The sequence below is a fragment of the Callionymus lyra genome, chromosome 2 (genome assembly GCF_982586985.1).
Source record: "Callionymus lyra chromosome 2, fCalLyr1.hap1.1, whole genome shotgun sequence".
NCBI lineage: Eukaryota > Metazoa > Chordata > Actinopteri > Syngnathiformes > Callionymidae > Callionymus > Callionymus lyra.
This window is the reverse complement of record NC_141819.1, coordinates 40,772,307-40,795,143: the sequence shown is the minus strand read 5'-3', so window position 1 is coordinate 40,795,143 and position 22,837 is coordinate 40,772,307. Positions and strand designations below refer to the sequence as shown.

Here is a 22,837-nt window from a genome sequence, read left to right as displayed (position 1 = left end):
ATATATATATATATATATATATATATATATATATTGTTATAAATACAAATACATTTTTATTATTTTATTTCAGTCATTTTGTATTTGTGTTTCTAAATATGATTTGTCCTTTTTTTCCGGATGATTCTGTTTACTTTTTAATCTCAATCATTTTCAATAAGAATTGGAGTTCGATGGGTGACATGGGGGTCATGTTTGGTTCCACAGTTCTATGTTCCTTTATATAACTATTATATTATTCTATTTTTAAACACACGATCCTTTCGGATAAGACCTCGCCCGTCACACTAAATGAATAAATAGTCTCGTAAGAAAGACCCCCCGGGGTCCACCAGCAGCAGCAATGTTGTTTCCTCAGCTCCATTAATGACTTCCTCCCTCCATCTCTCCCTCTCTCTCTCTCTCTTTCCCTCGCGCGCAGCCACGCCCTCCCTCTCTCCCCGGGCGCGCAGGCAGCGGTGCGCGCGTCCCTCTCGTGCACCCGCAGCATCAGCAACACAAAAGGAGAAGCGGCTGCTGGACCAGGAGGAGGAATCTGACTGAAAAAAAAGAACACGCAGGTGAATCATCTCTATCTCATCCCTCGCTGCTCCGTGTCCTCCATCGTTGACAATGTCTCTCGTTGACCCCGCTCACACCTTCCCCCTCGTGCGCGCGCCTACGAAATGGGATGCGATTTCATCCGACCTGAAATGCGCAAACGGCGATGTCCACCGGACGGGTTATGTCTCATTATTGGATTGTTCTGTCATGTCAAAATGACACATGGCGTCATATCGTAGTGTTCTGCGAGCGTAGTAAAAAAAAACAGGCCAGATTCTTTGTTCTCCGTGCGCCTTTTACTCCTCAATTATAGTCGCTAATCCCAGTGCAGATGCATCCCTAATCTGACATTAATGCTTCTGTATTGATTCCTGCTGATGCACATCTCGATCCATTACACAGGAGGACACCATCTTTTGAGATGTCATATGTTTTATTTTGATGCAAGTGAACAGCAGCAGGCCACATGAGGAGGAGGCCCTGGTCATAATCAGAATATAATCTAACGTTTCAGTCAAGTATGATGGATTACAGTGATGGTCAGGCGACTCATTGAGGGACAGAGATGTGGCACGGTGCCAGCGATGATTTCTCCCCAGTGATGGATTGTGGTTCGTATAAAAGACCATTTAACTGCTGGACAAAATGGATACTTAAGTAACAGTCGAGGCTGTTCAGGAGTCAGTTAAGAGAGAGTCCAGGTCTATCGAATGTCATTGTCCGTGTTGTCTAGACTCTGGGTTACCTTCAAGGGCAACTCACTTTCAAATGTCGCTTCTGGTGATGCCAGACAAATTGCAAAGAAAAAACTTCCTCGAATGAGGCAGAAACCGTTAGCAGAACCAGACTCAGTGTATGTTTAGTTTCTTAAATTTCGTGGTGATATGCTTCATTGTAAATGTGTTGAATGTTTGTCCTTGTGTGTTGTGTTGTCCTTCTTCCCATAAACAGGTTTTTCGCTGATGTCATCTCATTAATAATTGTTTGCTCAAAGTGTTTGCTATGAGACCGTTAATAGTGTTTGTTCATTCTAATGCAACACACAGCAAGATCAAAAGAATCGTTTCAAGTTGTATTTATAAACTGTAAACCCACAGACATACAACAGTAACATCGGAGGCTTTGGCTTCTTATGCAGCTAAATACTCTCATTAATATAGCATCAAGTATTATGTATAGAACGTTGTACAGATACTTATCAATCATTACAAACTATTACGATATTATTATCATTATTACTTCTGTGAGTACTATATATTAATATTCATTGTGATACTTGCAATATATTTGTAGTATAGTCGAGTACTTGACTCTGGTGTTGCAGAATTGACAGACCACATGACTCTTGACAAAGTCGTAACTACTTTTATTTGTTTTGAAACTAGAATTTGTCCAAACATCACCTTCAAGGTGATCTAGTGCCACTAGTAGGGCTACAAGCTGCTGGAATCGACTGTATCCTCTCATTCTCAGTCATTACCAGGACCTCGCAGGATTTTCTTGTTCCTTCAGCTCTAGAGGATGTAATATCTGCTGCCATCTAGCAGCCGTAGGTTTAATTGCAACAAAAAAATGAATAAATGGCATGCGTGCTAATTTTTTTATACACACTTAAAATAAATATATAAACCATAAAAACATTGATTAACAAAGAAAAATGCAGTATCTTGAAAAAAAAGTGCAATATTGAAGTGTATCGATATTTTTGTACACCCCCTTTTATAAAGAGAAGAAGCTGGAATGACATTTTGTTTGTTTTGTGACTGGAGGAATGAGAGTGCTGTAATACACATGAGGAGAAAAGTCCCAAAGTGGTTTGAACATAATTCACAATGTATACGATGACTGAGAATGAGAGGATTTAAAAGTTTAATAAAATACAAATAGATTTTTTTTACACATCAGTTAAGTATCACTTACTTAAAAAGTGTGCATGCTAGCTAAAGCTAACATGCATGCTAGACATTTGAGGGTAGTGAAATTATATTAAATTGTAATTCAATTCTAAAACTAAAAATATTGAATTTGAAGCTCATATATAAAACGATATAACATTATGATTATCAGTTAATTAAAATATTGTTTTATTTGTGCATGAAAAAGGCTTGTGACTCACTTATTCTATATATCTTTTATTCATAAAATGTTTTTAAATCAGAGGTCCTTGACCTCATCTCTGGTACTGCAGACCGGTTTAATTTTACTGTTATTTTGAAATACAGACCTTTAGATAAAAACAACAAAAATAAAATTGCAAGACTTGCAAAACCATTCATTAAAAATGCATCTCATCATATCGCTGAATCAGCAGCATACCTGGGCTAACTTCTCTGCAAAAAATAGTATAATATAGAGTTTTTATTTTACTATTTTTCATTACCATGCTTTTTTTTTTTTTTAATAGTCACTTTCCAATATGGCTTTGTAGAAAATGAACTATTCTTTTTTTTTTTCAAAATAACTTATCTTTCAGACAGTGATAACAAATCCAACAGAAATTAAAGGGCATACTTTATTTCAGTTGATTTAAGTGTGTCTTAAATTGATCTTAGACCTTTATTGTACTCATCAGTATGTGTTTGTACAAAACTCACTTTTCATTGAAATATTAACATTAGAAAATGTGCTTAACACCCACCCACTGAGAGTGCTTTGCTTTTCTGGAGATTAAATCTCGTTTACCATAACCACACACACACTCTGTTGTGGTTGGTCAACTATCAGGGTTTGTCACCACATGTCATCAATCCCTGAAGTCTCCACCTCCAAGGGATAAACAAAGCGAGGCTGGAGGAGGAGTGATGCCATTATTACGTCATAATGGAGACTTGTAACCTTTCGTTCGCCAAGATTTCAGATGGAGGAGAGCTTTATAAAGTGATAACTTCAAAACACCATCATGATGAAACATGGGAGTAAGTCATGAGAGTTAGATCTTCACATTAGTTTCCTTTTAAACAATACATTTTCTCTCTCTGTGAGGGCCCAGTATCAAACGCCTCGCCAAACCTACAACTCTATGTGGTTTAGAAATAGTTTGCATTATATAAAATGTACCATCTATGCCACAATACCACTGTTATAACTCATGTCTATGTATTCTGCACACCTTCTAGAACGTGTGCAGACTGCAGTGTGTTTCTTGGCATCCTTTCAGTTAAGGTGTTACCCACTTACACACAAACTTGATGGTTAATTTTAAACTTTAGTTGTGTGCATGGATAGGGCCAAGAAATCATTGTTATATTCTAAGTTAAGATTTCACAACCATGAATCAGAATGTTGAGAGCTGTCTGTGTCGGCTGCAGTTCTCTGTTGAAGAAGACTTAGTGCGTGTCTCTCGCAGACTTAAATGAAGACTGTAACATTATTGAAAAGTCATGGTTGCGACACATTATCATCACACATGTGCACACACAGATACTGTTCGCCCACAATCCGGTCTTTGTGTTCATCAGCTAGTTGGAAACGGTGAATGCCACTCTGTTCTACTGCACTGGCTGTCTGGATGAGAAACAAAGTGACACTTTGTGCCTCCTCAGCAGCAGAGCAGCACTAACACACACACACACACAGCAGAACCTCCTCAAACATCCTCACGCCGACACGCGCTTGTCACCGACGGTACATGTGCGGCAACATACAGTCGTGGGCACCTAGGATGGAAAATCAAACTGCTATTGTCGTGATGGATGTTGTGTGCGTCCTCGCACAACTGCACACAGCTTAGTCGTCAATGACACCTGACTCCAGGTAATGCCCTAGATCCACAGTGACAGCAGGCAGGTGGAACACACACTCAGACACACACACACACGCTGAGACACCACCGAACGGTAAGAAGACATTCTTTCACTCTTGCGTTGTGTGTTTGTTTTCTGCTAGCATGTTTCATAGACTGTTGCGTAACAACTGTGTCGCCACATGCTAAAGGAAAATTCATCTGTGAGCATTAATATTACAGCAGAGAAGTGTATGTGTGTATAAACTGCTTGAGAGGGTGCAGACTATCTATGTTGTGGTTCGTGTCAGTGAACCAGAGTGGAAAATGTTCTGGTGGTCATGTGATACACAGTTCGTGTCAAATCCATTGTTTTCCCAGCAAACGCCTCGCAGATATACAGAAATAAATACCGACGACATCTCGCGGAGATAGAAGTCTTTTTATAGATGTGTTGTTATCTCCGGCTCGTTGGACTCGAATGTTTGAGTACACTTGAACATCCTGTTGTTTATTCTGCGGAAACAGGATTCTGACACTTGTGGGATTTCCTGCAGCATAGTGTGGGTTTGTGGAAGTATAAATATTCCTTAAGAATTTTTCTGCTCCCGGGGGAGCAATTTAGAAATGAAGACGTGCTCTGATGATGCTCCTCGTTTGAATCCATCTGGAGATTTTTTCGTAAGTTCCTTATGAAAACTCCATTTTAGTCAATAGTGTAATGAGTGTTTGTCTTGCTTGTGTAAATAGCCAGCGTGTTTGTTGTCACACCAGAGCACCTCCGTGTTGTTTACGTTTTACGAGACGCGTGACTGAAGAAGCTATTTTTGACAAGATCTCTGGTCTAAATGAAAATGTTAAGATTTGTTGTTGTTGTTTTTTGTTTTTTTTTACATTTCACAGAGGATTCTTACAGACTTGTTTTGAAAATATACATGTTTAACCCATTTAATTCTACTAAACTGAGGTCCATGCTTTATTGTTATGAGTGAAGAGTGAAAGTGTCATCGATTACATTTATAGATGCTGGTTTTTCACGTGTGTTTCTGACTGTAATTCCAAATATGTTGTCCTTTTTTTTCTCTATTATTATTATTATTATTTCTTTTAAATCTTGAGCACCTTGGATGTCTGCTCACTTTCACTGACTGCAATATAAAATAGATATAAATCAACACTAATCTTCTGACTAAAACGGCTCCCAACAAAGCTCTGTCTTTCTCTCACCTCCTCTCAGGGAACTCATCTCTGCAGCTGTGCATGTTTAGCAGATTGTTACCATCATTATCCATGCACATGCAACACATCATTGGTAAAATCTGCTTTCATATACAGTTTTTATTCACGCAGATCATTATGTGTTACTGTGCTGCTCGTTGAACTCAGCAAATCAACTCTCTAAATAGGGGCGATCCTTCTGAAGAAGAGGGGGTTACTTTAATCATGTCATCATGTCATCATCAGGTAATCAGTTTGTAGTTTAAGTAAAACATGAAGTTTTACAGTAAATTAAAAACTCTTGCGACGACATCACTGGAGGGTCAATATTGGGGGTAATTAGGAAAATAAAAACCTTTGCATCTGCCGTTATTATGGGACTTGTATCTTTAGCCTGAGTTTTTTTGGATATTATTTTATGATATATTATGAGATAGTATATGTAATAGACCAGATACAATTTTATCATGGGAAGACTGTGGCCCACAGCTAATAAGTTTGACATTGTCGTGTCAGGAAAGCATGATTTATTACGGCTGGGTATCTATCGAAAATATTTGATACCAGTACTAATGTATACACTAAATGATCCTTTTTTTCATTATCAATTTCATAAGATCAATTCTTACAAGAAGAAAATCCATCACACATACTACAAATCTTATATCTGTAGCCATTCTTATACCTCACTTGAATGTAGACCTTTGCTACATGTTTTAGTTTTTTATATAGTGGGATAACAAACCAGTCAACTCTCGGTTTGACCCAAACCACTCCATCACACTGAAACACATCCTGCTCTAGTTGATCGGCGTATTGATCGAGCCCTGTGGGATATCGGTCCACTCTGTAATGGCCAGTTAACGGCCAGAAATATAGAGCAGAGATCACAACCTAGGATTTGTTTGTTTCTCTTCAGCACTTGCCATGAATAAACGGAGTACAGACCATGCAAAAAGACAGATGAGGTCAAACACGCGTCATTGTTTAGTAGAAATATAAAAATGGACGATTCTCTTCTTAGTCCACAATAAAGTTTAGACTAATTTAAAGCAGTGGTCCTAAGGGCTGCACACAAAGAACAAATCATTTCAATTTTTTTTGTCTGAATTTGGCTTAGTTCTGAAAAAAAAAAAGATTTCATCTTTTCTAACCTTAGCCTGTGATTCTTTTCACGTCCAGATAGTTGTTTCAATGAAGTTTAGTCAAAAAGGAAACCTGTAAACTAGTAGAAAAGTTAGGATTTATTACACTTTTTCAAAGTGTTGCTAGTAAAGGTGGCTTATTTATTTTAATCTCAGGTTTGATTTTTATTACCTTAAATTGTTTTTGAAAATAATTGTTGTTAAAATTCAACATTTTTTTTATTTTTTTTTTAAGTCAACTGAGCTTTACTCTTTTATATGTTTATATGAAGTTTATCAATCTGTGTTTGAAACATCGTCATGATGCACGTATTTTTGCATCATTTTGATTTGATCCACTATTGCCGTTTTTTTTAAGAAAAATTGTTACTCTCTTTATTTTCAAGGACTTAATCCCTGCAATTTTCATAAGTGAATCTCCCCGGAATTACAAGTCTTTGTACCAACAACCACAGGCCTCTACAGAAGCGTGTAACCTTGATATAACTAGTTTGGTTAGCTCTGTTATTCGTGGAAGCTTTGTTGACAAAACAGCTTATTTGAAATGTAGTCTCTTGGTTATCATTAAAGCACTTCTATATAATCAACATCCTGTCTTACATGTGAGAAACAGAAGATCGCCTTTTATTTTAACGTCGTCTGGCTTGCCCAGTGTCACAGACGTTGAACCAGGATTAGCATGTTCTTCTGCGTTATTACGTAAATTAATCCGTGCTGCTGCCCCCTTGATGAAGTCTGAACTGACATTTTGGCCGAGCCTCCGCAGCTGTCGCTACAAACACAGTCATAGCTCGAGGAATTCATGCAAATGAACTGGCCTTGCGTGCTTGTTGTAGTCTGGATAGTGAGAGTCGTCTGTGTCCTCTGGCTGCTGTTGTCATGGATACCAGTGACTGTTCAAACTTGAGAGGATCAAGAGGATGAGGAGAGAGTCGGCGCTCGTGAAACCGTTCGCGGTTCCTCGTAATGAGTGTTCGTCCCCGGGGCTGATCACTAATAATGACTAGTGTTTTATCTGTGGAGATCCATAAGAGCTTATTTTTTATCCATGGAAAGGTCAGCGACCAGGACGTCCCCTCATGTCACCACCCCAACCTGCTGCTTCCTTCTGTTCTGTGTTTGCTTCCCTTGTTTCCTTGGATTCTACTATGATCCCCCAAGATGAAAAGAAGTTTTCCCGCACAATGTTTTCTTCCATTTAAGTGAATTTACTGATCGGAGTGATCAGTCAGATAAAAAGGTTCCATTCCACCTGAAAGATCCTAGATTTCTCAGTCCTGCCCTGGAGTTTATGCTTTAAAGCAGGGGTTCCAAAGTCTTTCAAGGCAAGGGCAAGAAATATTACGCAGCCAAAAAAAATCTCTTCTCACTGAGCGTGTCTATAGTTGGCACTCTTTTGACAAGAAGTTTAAACAGGAAGTGATATAAGACTAATTTTAGCATAAAACTGATCACAATAATTGTCCTCCTTCAACATTTGATTTAAATTCCATCCTTCATCCAAACTAGCTAAAACTAAAACACTTAACGGTGTACAGTATTATGATGACAACATGAATTTTACATTTAGAATTTTTGTGAACGATTTGCCCAAATGTATACATTTTAAGCTCTTTTATTTTTTAATGGCAGCATAAATCAGATTGGCTGTCTGGAATTTTGCCACCAGGACTTGAGTTTGACCCCCATAAATTCTTTGTCTGGACTGGAAACCTCATAATCTTTACTCTTTGTGTTCATGCCTGTGTTTTCCACTGGAGGGTCTTGACTGAAAAGCTTGTGTGCGCTCGTCTCTTATGCAAGTAGCCGCCTGTCCTCGCGGCTTTGGCTCTTGACGACGCCTCGCTAACTCTTGAGCAGTTGTGTCGCCGGCTCTCGAGTGTCATTGCGAATTGATGTTAGGCCGCCAGTTTATCGCTGAAGCAGTGCGCCCAACATGGAGTCGTGTCAGTGTCGTACTGCACTGCGGACGTCACCTTGTCAAAGACATTACTGTGTTTGTGTGAAGCACATTGCCGCTCCACGTGTGTTCCCTCCATCTTATCTTTGAGTGTACGTTTCCAGAACCTGTTGTGAAAACTCTTGAGGTTTTAAACCCAAGTAGCCTAGATAAAAAGTCCAAAATCTTCCAAGATTTATTAATTAGATGCTAGTATGAAAGATAGTCTTTTGTTTGGGTTTTAGAAAAATTGAGCTACAGATAGAGCAGGGTTGTCTATCACATTCCTGTCATTCAACCTCAATTTTACTCTCAATAGAATAGTCATTTTTATAATATACTTGGATTTTGAACCAACAATCCCACCGTGTAAATTGACTTGGCTGGCCAGATTTGACCCCAGTGCCCTGAAGGACAGTTTAATTTTTACACATTTTTTACTTACCCTCATGTCGACTAAGGGTTGGATTATTTTCCCAGTAAACCGTGTTTTTTTTAGGTAACAGGAAGAAATTTATGTCATTATGAGGATCGTAAACAGAACTCACTTTTCTTCTTCCAAAAACGTTAACATCCAAATACCTCCGTACTGCTCATCTGTAATGTCTTTCTTGTATTGAAGAAAAACGTTCAAAAAAATAAAATAAGTCTATTTTTAAGCTTGTTTGTATAGAAGCTTGCATTGCTTATTCTGGGATCTTCTTCCTCTTCTGGGATCTTTTTGGATGACGAGAAGTAAGCCTGTTTGTGACCACCATATGGACTTGCAAGCACTAGGACTCTAAAAATAATCCTAACCCTTAGGCGACATGAGGGTGAGTAGAAAATAAGTGAAATTCTAATTTGCACTTTAAAGTTTGACAGATACAGGTCCTTCAATAGTGCTACCATAGGTGTGCATTGTGTGTTGGTTAGAGTGTCTTCGGCCCTTTTTTATTTGTTAAATAAACCAACCATCCGTCTTTAGATAATGTGAAGAACTTCTCTAGTGGTGATCACTCCTGTTATTCCACATGTGTCTGAACCCTTTGGTCCTGTATATCATTAAATAGATCACTTTACTTCCACTTTGGTTCCCTGATTCAGTACTAAAACGAAATAAAAGGAATGGAAGGAAACAATGTGATATTTCATTTGGGAAACATATTTGTGAACAAAATGTCACATTGATAATAGAACTGTGACGAGAAACAATGAATCTAATTGGGAGTGTTATGTGAAGTTTATGTCAATGTTCAAGAATCCTAAATATGTGATTCATGAGGTTAGAATCAAATGTGTTTTTACATATCTATAATAAAATACACGTTTAAAAAAACAAAAGATTTATACTGATAAAAAGGTTTATGATAATATTGAGTTACTTTGATCTTTTGAAATTACTTTGATATTTTGAGATGTTTAAAGTTGCTCATTGTCATCGACAATAATGTGGATTTTCTTTCAAAAGTTTTCTTTACTTTCTGTTCTCACGGGTTAACAGACTGTTTAAGGACCGGACAACAGAATTCCAAAGTCTGTTGTAGGTCAGCATGCAGATAAAACCATATGCAACCCAACCTGGTGTCTTTGACGTCTCTGAACGTTCTGAGGACAACCATTTGTATCTCGACATTTGGACTGAGAGCTGATGTGTCAGTGATACAGTCTTTCACTCATTGGTCCTGTGACCAACACGGTCGAACACTGTCTGTGTTGCAGACATTTGATGAATGTTGGGTTCAAAGTTCAGGCTGACATCTGTGCTTTGTTGGTTCCTGTCTGCTCATGAGACGTTAATAACATGTGCTTTATTGATTATCTTGAATCGTTACTACGCGCTATTTAAGTTGGAACAAACCTGTTTAATCAGTTTAAATCTGGATACCTTTATAATGACTTTTTAATCTGTATGTTTTTAGGACAGTTAATAGAACATTTGTATTATTATTATTGTGATAAACTCACTTTTCCTCGAAATCCACTAGTTCTTGTGCTTTAAATGAAGTCAATCTTCCCTTAAAACATCTCAGTATTTAATATTTTATATCACGTTATAAATAGTTAATCGTGTAGAATATTTACTACATCATTCAACTGTATTTCCTTAGTCCTTATAACAATATTTACAACATCATTCGATTGTATTTCCTCAGGCGTCTTGTTTGGTTTTACTTGCAACATATTTCTTCTCGGCCTCTTGGGAAGTGAGTGTTGAGCTAATATGCTTACTCAGCTGCTGTAGCAGGCTTTCAAGAGCAGGAGCATTGCTAATGTAACGTGGCTGCTCTTTGTCTTTGAAGATTTACTGTCGACTTTTTAACTCCATCAATGAACACATAAAGCTCCCTCGGAGGGCCACCGGGGTCTATTTATTCCGCCAGAGCAAACAAAGTGGGACATTCATGTGGTGGAGAGTGAAGTTAAAGTGGTGATTTTAAAATAGCTTTTTCTTCTGTTGCTTATTTGAATAACACATCCCTGCTACAGTTAATCTGGTAACATCAGTACAACCTTATTCTCCTATCAAGGTGTGCGGGAACCATGGCGACGGGTCCCGCTGTAAATAAGCATGACCTGAATTTAGAAGTACCAGAACCCAAAAAACAAGGTAAAGACACGTGATTCTTGAGAATACAGTGTTGTCACAAGACACTGTCTTTTTAAGAAGCGATTGGTTTGCTGAGTGGTTTGAGGTGTGATTTCAAATCGTGTGCTGTGGATTCTTCTTTGACTCTTTAATTCCTTTATTGAACATCTTTCTTAACCATCACCGCAAATATGCGCCACTTCATGAAAGACGCACACCGATAAATAATGCAGCATCAGCATTGTGGGAATACAGAATCTCAACTTTAAACATAAGCTTTAAGTGTGAAGTGAAACATTTTAAAATACAATAAATGATTAATTATACATAGTGAATAAATATGCTGTCAAAAAATACAATTACATAAAGAAACCTGAACCAAATCTGAAATGTGTTTAAAGAAAGATAAGCTGAGGTAAGATACAAAAAATGGGTAATTGAGTTGCAAATAATTTATTGCGTGCTTGCATGGACTTAAATTATGCTAGTGTCTATTTCTGGCTGATCGCGACATATTCCAAAAAATAACATGGTGCTAACAGCTAAAAGAAGACAAACAATGTTGGAGAACTTGTGACTTTTAAACAAATGTTATATCTTAATGTTTGAGCTACAGAGCTCTAATTTAGTTGGAATGAGAAGAAGAAAACACACCAATAATAAGGGAATCGCAACACTTCCAGCCACATCTAGTTATGTTCCGAAAGATTAAACCCATTTAATTGGAAATAAAATGATGATAGCAATGGCAGAAAATACTTTTACAGCAGCTTCCAAATAAAAATTCTATATGTTTCAGAAAAAAAAAAAGTTTATGTTTGTACAATAATTTCCATAGTTTAAAAAAGAATAACATAATGATAGAATTAATATGTTAATTGACAACAGTTGTTATTCCTTTACAAAGAAAACCTTTTATTAGATCATCTTAACCCAAGAAGAAATATTCAACAAAATAAAGCTTATGATTTATCAAGCCATGGCGTTGTCAAGACTCCAAACTAGTCCACAATTGACTAAAACACTTTTTTTTAATGATATAAATGTAATATTCATTTCCCTCAGGATAGAAAACCCTTTCTATTTGACTTGCTGTTAGTCCGTTATTGTATGACGATAAATGCATCACTTCTTCTTATTATAGAATCAAAATATGGATGTTTGTTCGTTGACCACATCTTTACTCCATTCAAATGAACCTGATCTCCCGATTTGACAAATCTCTTTGATTGTAAACAGAAAGTGTAGCGTTGCTGTAGATCTGTGTTGATCAGCCCTGGAAAAGCATCCAGTCCTGTTCCACGCATGAGTGTGTTCGCCCGCCCCGGGGTAGTGCATTACAGCTCCCTCTTGACTGGAGTACGAACACGGGACGGGCCTGCTGCTGAGAAAGAATGCTGCGGGATAAACCCACCATCAGGGTCGCACTACAATCCTGCCTGACTGACAGAACATGAGCGGACCTGACTACTACATGAGCGGACCTGACTACTTCCTGAGCGATATATCACACAAACTGACCTGGTTACATCCAAACTAGATTGAATCTTTACAATCTGACCAAAAATTCCTTTGTAAAGAAAGTGGTTTACATCTCAGAAGGCATTTATATGCGAGTTAAGATGGCCGATATCGCTCTCCCGCAGGGTTTTTATTCCCATGGTGTTACACAATCACATCAACAAAATAAGGTCCTGAAAAATCAGCCATATTGCAAAGTGGGTCTTGTTAGATAACAACCTCTCCTCAGCAACATCTAAGACAAACATCCTTTGAATCTTTGAATTACATGATCAACGGCTCTTTGATCCAGTTCTATTTTATCAGAAGTTGCTGAGTTCAGGGTGACGTGGCTCATGTTGTGTTAAATAAAAAAAGGAACCTTTATGAATCTCTACTATAATTGTGTATTTGGCATTTTATTTTATCAGAAGGAGACTCGTGTGTGTCCTTGGTGTGGAAAATGTGGTAAGCTACCCCATTGTTTCCACCCAGGGCCTAGTGATGTGTCATATTTGGGAACAATCTAGATCATCTTATGGTGTTTTAGCAAGAAGCATGCAAAATGAAATCCAACGCCTGTTGCTACTAATAGCTCTGAAATAGATACGGCCGATCTGTGAGAAGGCCCAGCGCCTGGTGTAGAGTGGCGTTGTAACTCCAGCCACTATTTGCCCACTGAGCCGCCACATTGTTCGCCAACAGGCAGAAGAAGCAAATTCAACAAAAAGATGAACACAGCGTTTTGATAAAAATAAAAATAAATCATTAATGTCCAAAGTGTGGCCAAGGAGACATTTGTGGCCCTTAATTAGATTTCATGTGGACTCTGCCATAACATTTAAACAGTTTTTTTAAGAGCTGAGTAATGTCAAATTATACAGTATAATTACAGTTGAATGATAATTATGTCCACCAGAGAGTTTGTTCATGAAATTGACTTCTCCTAAAATGTTCAGGAACAGTTATATTTTTATGGTGTCAGGAAGATGTCTAATTATTTTCAAGGTGATTGGTTAATACAAATGTTTTACAAAAAAAAAAAATGCTTGTCCCTGTGAAACTTGAAAAATTAGCTGCTTAGCGGATTTTTGCGTTTACTGAGTGCTTTTTTTTTTAGATATATTTGCAGATCTACCCTTAAATTGATTGGATGTAAAAAAAATATAACCCAAATGTGAAGAGAGAGAGAGGGGGGGAGTAAGTTTAGGTATATTATGAGGCTTACAGTTGATGAAAGGAGCTGAACTTGTGGAAATGTATCTTAATTTAATATGTGTTGAATATGATGTACATTTATCTGAAATTGTACTTGGATGAATTTCCATAGGGGTCTTCTGCCCCCCTTACAATTCAGTTGAAATATTGCAAATCTCCCTTTCGTAGTTTGATATATTTATGGTTTAAATCGAATTAGAATTGGACAAATTACTTACTTACATCATTTAGAAAAGAATAAGGGGGGGGGGGGTTCTACTCCCATTATGCCCCCTTTCTCTTGAATTTAGACCCGATGGAGTTTCCCTCCCACCTAAAACATTAACTGAAAAAGTCAGTAGCCTGTAAAAGCTTGTAAATTTAGACCACTAAACCGACACACATAGAAAACAGACACACTTGTTAATATTTATAAAATATATAATATACATTTGATTCAAGACCCCAAAAAATCAAAAAAATTAAATGAATTTTTTTTTAATAGGAAGCACCATGGCTTGTTTGTCTTGTTACGGTCAGGACACACATTTCTAAATTAAATGAGAAAAATAAGAAGTTATTCTTTTTGCATTGTTAAGTAACAAAAAACTGTTTTGATTAATTATATCTTAACTTGATAAAGATAATAAAAGGAATTTAAGGTTTTTTTTTTAGATAAAACTGTGTATATATACACAGTATATATACAGTATATATAGTAATCTATATTATCTTAAAAATCTTGTAGATCACATTTTTGCATGCACTTTTTTTCTGATATAGCATTCTCTGGTTGCGGGTGCTAATACTTTATACGATCTCTTAGCTGGACTTTGTCAGTTTAAGGTAATTGTATTTGCTGTCCGTCACGCCTTCCTGTGTGGATTGATTATTACCAGATCCATTTTCCTATCTTACCTGTGCTGCATGATCACACAGGTCACGCCTTTTCACTCACTCAGGTCGTTATCATGTCTGATTTACTGACTGATAGTATGGATGCAACACCAGTGACCATCTACGGTCTCTCACCAGCAGAGAAAAAGAAGCGACCGGGCAAATTCCAGCCCTTCAGGAAACTTTTTGGGAAGAAGAAGAAGCGGGAGGTGAACTCAAGCTTTCATGGAGAGGAGTTGAAGACCAGCGAATGCACCAGAGAAGTCTGCCATGGACTTGTGTCAGATGAGGAGGACGCCAACCAGAATCTGAGGTTAAACTTTGCACCTGTATTTTCTCTAAATATGGTACAAATATTACCTTTTTTACACATGTGCGAAAGCAAAAGTGACTGTGTGTCGTAAACGTGGCCTCTTGTGGTTTTACAGCGTGTCGTTCAAGGGTGAGGTGATCTCAACTGCTGCCTGTTAAAAATGATCCACAAATATTTATCTGGAGAAGTGGTGAATGTGTGACTTCAAGAGGCTGCATTGCTTCTAATGAACTAGGACTAGTTGTAAAATCTGTCAATCAGAGACGAAGAATTGCATTTCATTGAGTGCATGTTGCGAGGGTGTCATTAGAAACAGTTAATAATGATCAAGGTGAATTTAAAGAGCCCAAACATATTTGTTTCTTAAAAGAAGTATCCAGAGAGCAAGTCGACTGTTTGAGATAAGATAAGACATTATGTTAACAATAAATGTACGACAAGATATTGATCAGGATAAGAGCAGCAATGGTTTTACAGTCCAAACTACTCAACGACTGAATCCTTGTGCAACACAAATGAAGCTAATATGCAGTATATACTGTACAGTACAGGCCAAAGGTTTCGACACATCCTTTCATTCAATATGTTTTCTTTATTTCAATGACTATCTAGATTGTAGATGATCACTGAAGGCATCGAAACGATGAATGAAGTGGAATTATGTACTCAACAAACACATTTTAAATACGTGATTTAGTAGGTAGTCAACTGACACGGTTTTCACTTAACATGTTTGTCTTGTCTGAGTTACTTGTTGGAATTTCTTGACTTTTTAATGGATTTGAGGCCATCAGTTGTGCTGTGCAGAAGTCAGGTAGAAACACAGCCCAAAGCCTTGTTGGACAACTGTTAGAATTCATATTATAAGCAGAACAAAACAGCTAAATTAAGAGAAACGAGTGATCATTACTTTAAGAAAAGAAGGTCAGCCACTTACTTGAGTATTGCATTTATTGAACTTGATCCTGGTAAATTCAAAGCTCAAAACACCAAATATTATTAAAACAACTGGTGATGTGTTGAAACAGCTGATGAGGTATCATGCTCCAGTGTCTTCATTTTGAAAGACCACTATACCTCACAGCTGTTCCATGAGGCATCATAAACCCATCACCACTAAAAGGTGATTGTTGTGGGAGTATTGCTTCATCTACTGATGAACCTCAGCATTGGTATGGTATGGTAAAGCATGTTAAACTATGAACGTGTGGAGTGGAAGGTTTATATAGGATCAGTGAAGAGTCTGAAATGTTCAGTTTTGAGTCTTTACTTCACACAAACTTAATAAGGTCATCTGTCCTTCTACTTGTGTCATGTTCATGCTTGCTTTCTGGTCTTTAACCCACTGAAATAATCTCTTTTTCTCCTGCAGGGATTTGAATCCGATTGGATCGAGGTCCCTCTCACACGACAGCGTCTTCATCCCAGAAGATTCAGCGAAGCAACCCACTCTGGAGCACGCCATGTCGCAGGAGAACGTCTCGGATAAAGTCAGGAATCTGCAGGTATTGAAAAAGCGGCTGTATTTAATACGGGTATTAAGTGGAGGAAAGTTTAATTTTGGTTTTCTTGTCAATCAAACAGAAGCAGATTGCGAGTATTAAGTTCGGGCAGAAGCCTCCGTCTCTGAGGAAGAGCGAGGAGGATGATGGGAGCTCAGAGGACGAGGAGGCGCCACAGAGTCCCTTGAAAGTGATGGTCCAGGTGGAGGCAGAGCCGGTGCACACTGAGGTAAAAGCTGGAGATTTGATTTGATGTTTATCTGCTGAATTAGTCAGTCAGGCAACGTGACTTGTTAAAACTAAGTACATGTGTTTAAGATGACTTTTGATATAGTTTTGAGAAGTGATTGGTTATTGACGCCTCATGAAAAAGTTCATAATCGTGCTACACTCTGAGAGTGACATCTAGTGGTCTTCTAAAATGAAGACACTGTATCGTGAGACCTCATCTTTTAGCTCCATTTACATACACAAAAAAACAAAACACAATTTTAAAATTATTAGAAATCAGCAAACTTCTTGTGAGGAAGCAAAAAAGAAGTAACAAGGCTTCATGAAACAGTTAATGAGGTATCATGATACAGTGTCTTCATTTTGAAAGACCACTAGATGTCACTCTCTGCTTTATAATATTTGGCTCTGATCTACTAATTCAATAAAACCTAAGACATCATTTTTAACTGAGACGGATATTCGGCCTCATTAACCCATCACTAGTTTTAGCAATTTAAAAAAATAATAATCAGAATCCATTGAATCAGTTAAATACATTTGAAGTGCAACTCCCACGTGAGAATATTTGTTCAAGATTTGATTTTTGCAACAAAATCAGGTCGTAGAACCCTTGATGGCTCAAGCAGCACACAGCACACCTGTGAAGTCCCCGAGGTCCAAACGAGTCCTTCCTCCAACCGGAACCATAGAGTCCATTAACCTGGATGCGGTTCCACAGTCAGTCCCTCGCTTGGACAACGCAGCTGCGAAGCATAAGATGTCAATCAAACCCAAAAACCAAAGGGTTTCTCGCAAACACCGACGGTTCACACAGGTAAGGCATTTGTGAGACGTGTGTGTGTTTATGTGTGTGTGTTTGTGAGTTTGTGTTGACCAATGGAAGTGAAATGAACCGTTCTTTCCACTTCAGGAACATCAGGACGTTTCGATACCTGGTGTCCTCCAGGAGGAGCTTGAAACAGCCAGCGTTTCCTCAGATGTCCAGCGGAGGACATCTTCTGCTGAGGAGGAGTTGAGGAGACAGAGGCTGCAGGAGGAAGAACGGCTGGAAACAGAGAGGAAGCTTGAGGAGCAGCGGCTCCGTCAACTTGAGAAGGAGCGCCACAGGCTGCAGGAGGAGCAGCGTCTCCGCAGAGAGGAGGAAGAGAAAAGACTGGCAGAGAGGAGGAGGTTGGAGGAGGAGAAAAGGATCAGGGAGGAAGAAGAGAAGAGGCGACTGGAGGAGGAGGAAGAGAGGAGGCGTTGTGAAGAGCAGCAGCGTAGAGAAGAAGAAGAGAGGAGGATGCGAGAAGAACAGGAGTGTCAGAGAAGGGAGGAGGAAGAGAGGAAACTGATTGAGGAAATTAAAAGAAGAGAAGAGGAGAAGAGACAGGAGGAAGAGCTGAGGAGGCAGCAGGTGCTTGAAGCTGAACGTGTGAAGAAGCAGAAAGAGGACGAGGACCGGAAGAAAAACGAGAAAGCAGTGAAGAAGAAGATGCAGGAAATCGAGGAGAGAAAAAAGAAAGCGGCAGAAGAGAGAAAGGAGGAGGGGTTAAAGAGGCTTTCCTCAGCAGAGACGGACAGAATCTCTGATCCGCAAGAGAGCAAGAGAAGAGCAGAGGAGCTCCGCTGGAGGGAGATGGAAGAGAGGCAGAAGCCTTTCTCCTTCAAAGTCTCCTCCGGAGAGAAACAGATTTTATTCCAGAAGGTCAACCTGACGCCTGTTACTCCTCCCTCCAGCCAGCAGGGCGGCACTGTTACAGATCAGAGAGACAGTGTTAGAGCATCCTCTGGTGTGGGTGTGGAATCGCCAAACCTGCCGACATCCCAGTGCGTCCCCCACACGGCCATACTGGTGACCGGAGCGCAGCTCTGTGGGACCGCCGTCAATATGGACCAGATCAAAGACCCGGCCTGCAAATCCCTACTGGGTCTTGGAGAGGACAGAAAAGCTCAGGGGACGCCTCCGATGAGCAAAACCTCTCCTGACCGCCAGTCTGGCAAAACCAAATCCCTCACGGAGACCTCGCCATCTTCTGACAGCGTACTGGTGGAGTGGGCCACGATCAGATCCAAGATCTTCAAGGGAGTCGAAGATGGGAAGTACGAGGAGCAGCTGGACCAGAGTAAGAACCAGCCTTCGTCAAACCCAGAAGAACAGTCGGCGTTCGCCCACATGAACCTCAGGAAGACCATGTCGGCAAGCCCCAAGTTCTCCATCACCCCTGCTAAGAAGAAATTTGGGGACTCCAACAGGAACTCTGAAGTCTTGAGCGTAGAGGACGCTGATGAAGATGAAGAGACGGGTTCTTGCGGGTCACCCGCCGCCAGCAGGAAAGCTCAGAACAGAACCAGCAAAACGGTCCGAATCTCCGAAAGAGGGTCAGAGGAATTCATGTTTGCCAAAGACCTTCCTTCCTTCCTCGTCCCGACCTCTGCGGCCTCCGGGGGAGACGAGACCAGGACCAGGGGTCACAGTGAAACTGAGGCCATGAGTCGGGAGGACGAGGAGGGCTCCGAGGAGAAGCCGTCACCCTTCGGGATCAAGCTGAGGAGAACCAACTTCTCTCTTCGCTTCCACAGTGAGCAGTCGACGGAGAAAAGGAAGAAACGCTACAGCGCTGGCGACAGCTTCGACGGGGTCCCTTCGCCCCTCACCCCCATTGACCCAGACGGTGACGCTTCTTTGCTGGTGTTCTCCGACAAATCCAGTTCCCCGTCCCCTCCCAAGGAGAGCGTCATGGGCAAGTACCTTCACACGCCGCCCGCTCACACCAAACCACGCAAGTCCAGCTGCGACGACAGCGACAAGGCGCCGTCCAAGTCTTCGCTCTACCGTAGACCCGCCACGTCACCGAAACCTACAGCAGCAGCCCCCACGCCCCCTCTCTCGCCGATGCCCAAATCGCTTCCCAGGGTCCCGTCTGAGGTCCAGAGACAAGGCGGACAGGACTCACCGGGTCAGGATCGGACACCCGGGAGTGAGGGCTCGACGGCGGTGTCTCAGCTACAGCGCAGCAGCAGCCACTTCCAGGCGGAGGAAGAGCCGAAGGAGAAGAGGTCTTTCTTTCCGTCCATCAACATCCCCTGGAGAGAGAAGGTGGACAGAAAGACGGAGCTCAAGAGAGGTGAGTTGACCAGTGAACCACATGGAATATATTACATTAATAATCTAAAAAATTATTGGCCGGCCAGGTCGTTTGATGTTGAGGACCCGTTTTACATTTTGACACCGACATTTAAGAGAGGACATTAAAAGGACACAAAAGCCATAAGGTTCCTAAAACGACCCACATTGACAAGAGTTTAGTCCGGTTCAATCGCAGCTTCTGACAGCATTAAATACAAAACTGTTTTGTCACTTTCTTAACTCTGTCCTACAGAAAAGCCCTCGCTGCAGAGCCGACACTCACTGGACAGTTCCAAGGTCCAGGACAAGGAGGCCGGACCCCTGTGGATCACGCTGGCCCTGCAGAAGCAGAAGGGCTTCAGGGAGCAGCAGCAGAGCCGCGAGGAGCGCCGGAGCCAGAGAGAAGCCAAGCTGGCGGAGAAGCATGCCAGAGACAGCGTGTGTTTCCCGGCCTCGCCAAACGCTACGCTGGATGTTGTTCTCCAGTAACATCTGTCCCTGATCTCGTAGATCTCGTCACTGAGCCCAACCGACAGCAGAGGGAGCCCCAGCCCCGGATCCAAACCTCAGACACCCGAGGAGCCCAAGAGGCCCGACAGTCTTCTGGGAAGATTTGAGCGGCGCGAGCTGAAAAAATCCAACACATTACCCAGCTCTGTCACCGGTGAGACACAACAACTCAAACCTTCAAAACTTATTTTAAATAAGTGACAGTAAAAGGTCGGTTTTACAGTAGAAACCAAAAAATAACACAAGTCTGGGTGTCATTTAGCATGATGAAGACATTTGTCTCAAGTACATTTAATATGTATTTAAAAATGAATAGTCATGACTTGTATTGGCAGCACTCTCACTACACATGGAAACTCGAATGGCAAAATTCCTCATACAGCCCATCCATAAATATTTGACCCAAAATTGTCCAAAAAAAGCACAAATCGGTTCAATTGGCAGAACTTAGCCCCAAAATTATACTGACAGAAACTAGCTCATAGTATGCTACAATTGATACAATTTAGCCCCAACATTGTACTGACAGAGCTAAACTCTGATCTAATCTGTTAGAGTTTACAAATTTTGCCCCAGAATTATGCTGGCAGAACATAACCCAGAGTCTGTTACAATTGACAAAAATGTGACCAAAAATGAATGTAACATAAAGGAATTTAAAGGTCTTAAAATTCACAGAATATATTCCCAAGATTATCCTGATGAAACGTCACTCAAATCTTGTTGCAATTGTCAAGATTGAGCCGTAAATTATGTCTATCACAATTGCCAAAATGTGCCATAAAATAAACTGACATACTGACACTGAACATACCCAAGTTATGTAACAACTTATGTAAAATAGACCCATAATGATACTGACAGAATGTGACTACGAGTCGTTTACAATTGTCCAATTGGCCAATTAAGCCCCAAATTATACAAACTAAAATTTTGTTCAAATCATCAAAAATTATCCCCATACTGACATGCAACCGAAAGCAGTTAACAGTTGATATAAATTAGCCCTAAAAATATTATGAAATGACAAAACTCAGTGTGTTACAATTGACAAAATGTAGCCTCAAATTGACGTACCCCCACAGACATAATAATCCCCAAATTATGCAACAGAATGCAACTGAAATTGTGTTGCAATTGTCATGTTCAAACATGTTCAAAATAATGTTTTCAGAATTTTAGCCCCCACCAGGTTCAAAAGTATCGGTTTCTGGGCGAGATTTGTTTAGAGACGTAAATTTCAGGACTAGTCGCTGCATGTCAACCAATCACAACTCAGATTTTGACACGTTCAGTGAGAGAAAATGGGTCAAGAAGAAGAAGAAATTTAATCTGAAAACAGGAGCTGTTTGATCACCATCAATCTAAAAGTTCTAACTCTTGAGTCTGTTTCTCAGTTGAGATTTCAGACTCGACCCCGTCGCCCCCTGCTGTGAAAGACGTGTCAAAGCGCTTCCCCTCCAGCGACTCCCCGCAGGTCTCCACGGAACCGGCCTGGCTGGCCCTGGCCAAGAGGAAGGCCAAAGCTTGGAGCGACTGTCCTCAGATCATCAAGTAACCGTCGCCATGACGACCCGTCTGACCCTCAGCATCCCTTCACACGAACAAAATCATCCAAACACTATTTAAGAAAAATATCAGCCGCATGTTGCTTCTCAACCAATGACGACAGGTCATGTGACTGAGGGATCCCTCGGCAGCCAATCACGACAAGCCAACCACCACCACCATCATTGAACGAAGGCCTCACTCATTGTGGTTGTTTTTATGGGATGCATCCGTGGTCTAAGGGCTAATAGAGGATCAACAACCTGAGAGGTGTTTCCATGACATGTTCTGAACTCACTGTGTCTGTGACCAACCGTTTGCCAGACTCGCGTCAAGAATCTGCCAAAATCACAGCGTCCTTTGATATCACATGACTCACTTTTTTAAATCTCTATAGTCTGCCTGCTGTAACATTCGACTCTCTGGCGGTCGCTCGTGTACTCGTCATCACTTCCTCCTAACTGTGATTGTTCCTCCGTCCTCTAAAGACCAGAGCTGACCACTTTGTGATTCTGGTGCAGCACAAAAGTGTAGTGTGCGCAGTGTTACCTGTAACTACCACCTTTGCTATTATTTGCACTTGTTTTCTTTTATCCAAACGAGGAGAGAAAATCATGGAAAGAGATTAAAGCAATGTTATGAATGACGTCCATTAAAGACACGTGTCCGAACTCCATGTGTAACGAGAGGCTTCAATGGAAAAACTGTGACTGTTGTGATAATAAAAGAAGCTTTACGAACAAAACACTAAACAAAGGCGTGGCTCAAAATCTAATAGAAAGACAATTATTCAATGATTTGAGCAGAAAAAACATGTTATACTTTTATGTCTTCTATTAATTTCAACTGTGAACCCATGCAAGCAATGGGAGAAGATAAAAAGCTCAAAATA

The 22,837-nt window shown here is 40.2% G+C and overlaps 1 protein-coding gene across 5 annotated transcripts; it reads left to right on the top strand.

Annotated features, from left to right (window-relative positions):
- The first annotated feature begins 3,943 nt into the window (after positions 1-3,943).
- Positions 3,944-22,701, top strand: cracd (capping protein inhibiting regulator of actin dynamics). Of its 5 annotated transcripts, none has more exons than XM_087785243.1 (9): positions 3,944-4,379; positions 14,868-15,042; positions 16,415-16,547; positions 16,627-16,773; positions 17,377-17,592; positions 17,689-19,885; positions 20,141-20,325; positions 20,398-20,551; positions 21,795-22,701. In XM_087785243.1, the coding sequence occupies exons 3-9, from the start codon at positions 16,506-16,508 to the stop codon at positions 21,953-21,955; spliced, it is 3,102 nt and encodes a 1,033-aa protein (XP_087641369.1). In that variant the 5' UTR covers positions 3,944-4,379; positions 14,868-15,042; positions 16,415-16,505; the 3' UTR covers positions 21,956-22,701. The 5 variants fall into 5 exon arrangements, with proteins under 5 accessions (XP_087641369.1, XP_087641368.1, XP_087641366.1 ...); XM_087785242.1 differs by lacking the exon at positions 3,944-4,379 and adding an exon at positions 10,880-11,156 and having other exon boundaries at positions 14,871-15,042; XM_087785240.1 differs by lacking the exon at positions 3,944-4,379 and adding an exon at positions 10,880-11,156.
- Positions 22,702-22,837: the final 136 nt, after the last annotated feature.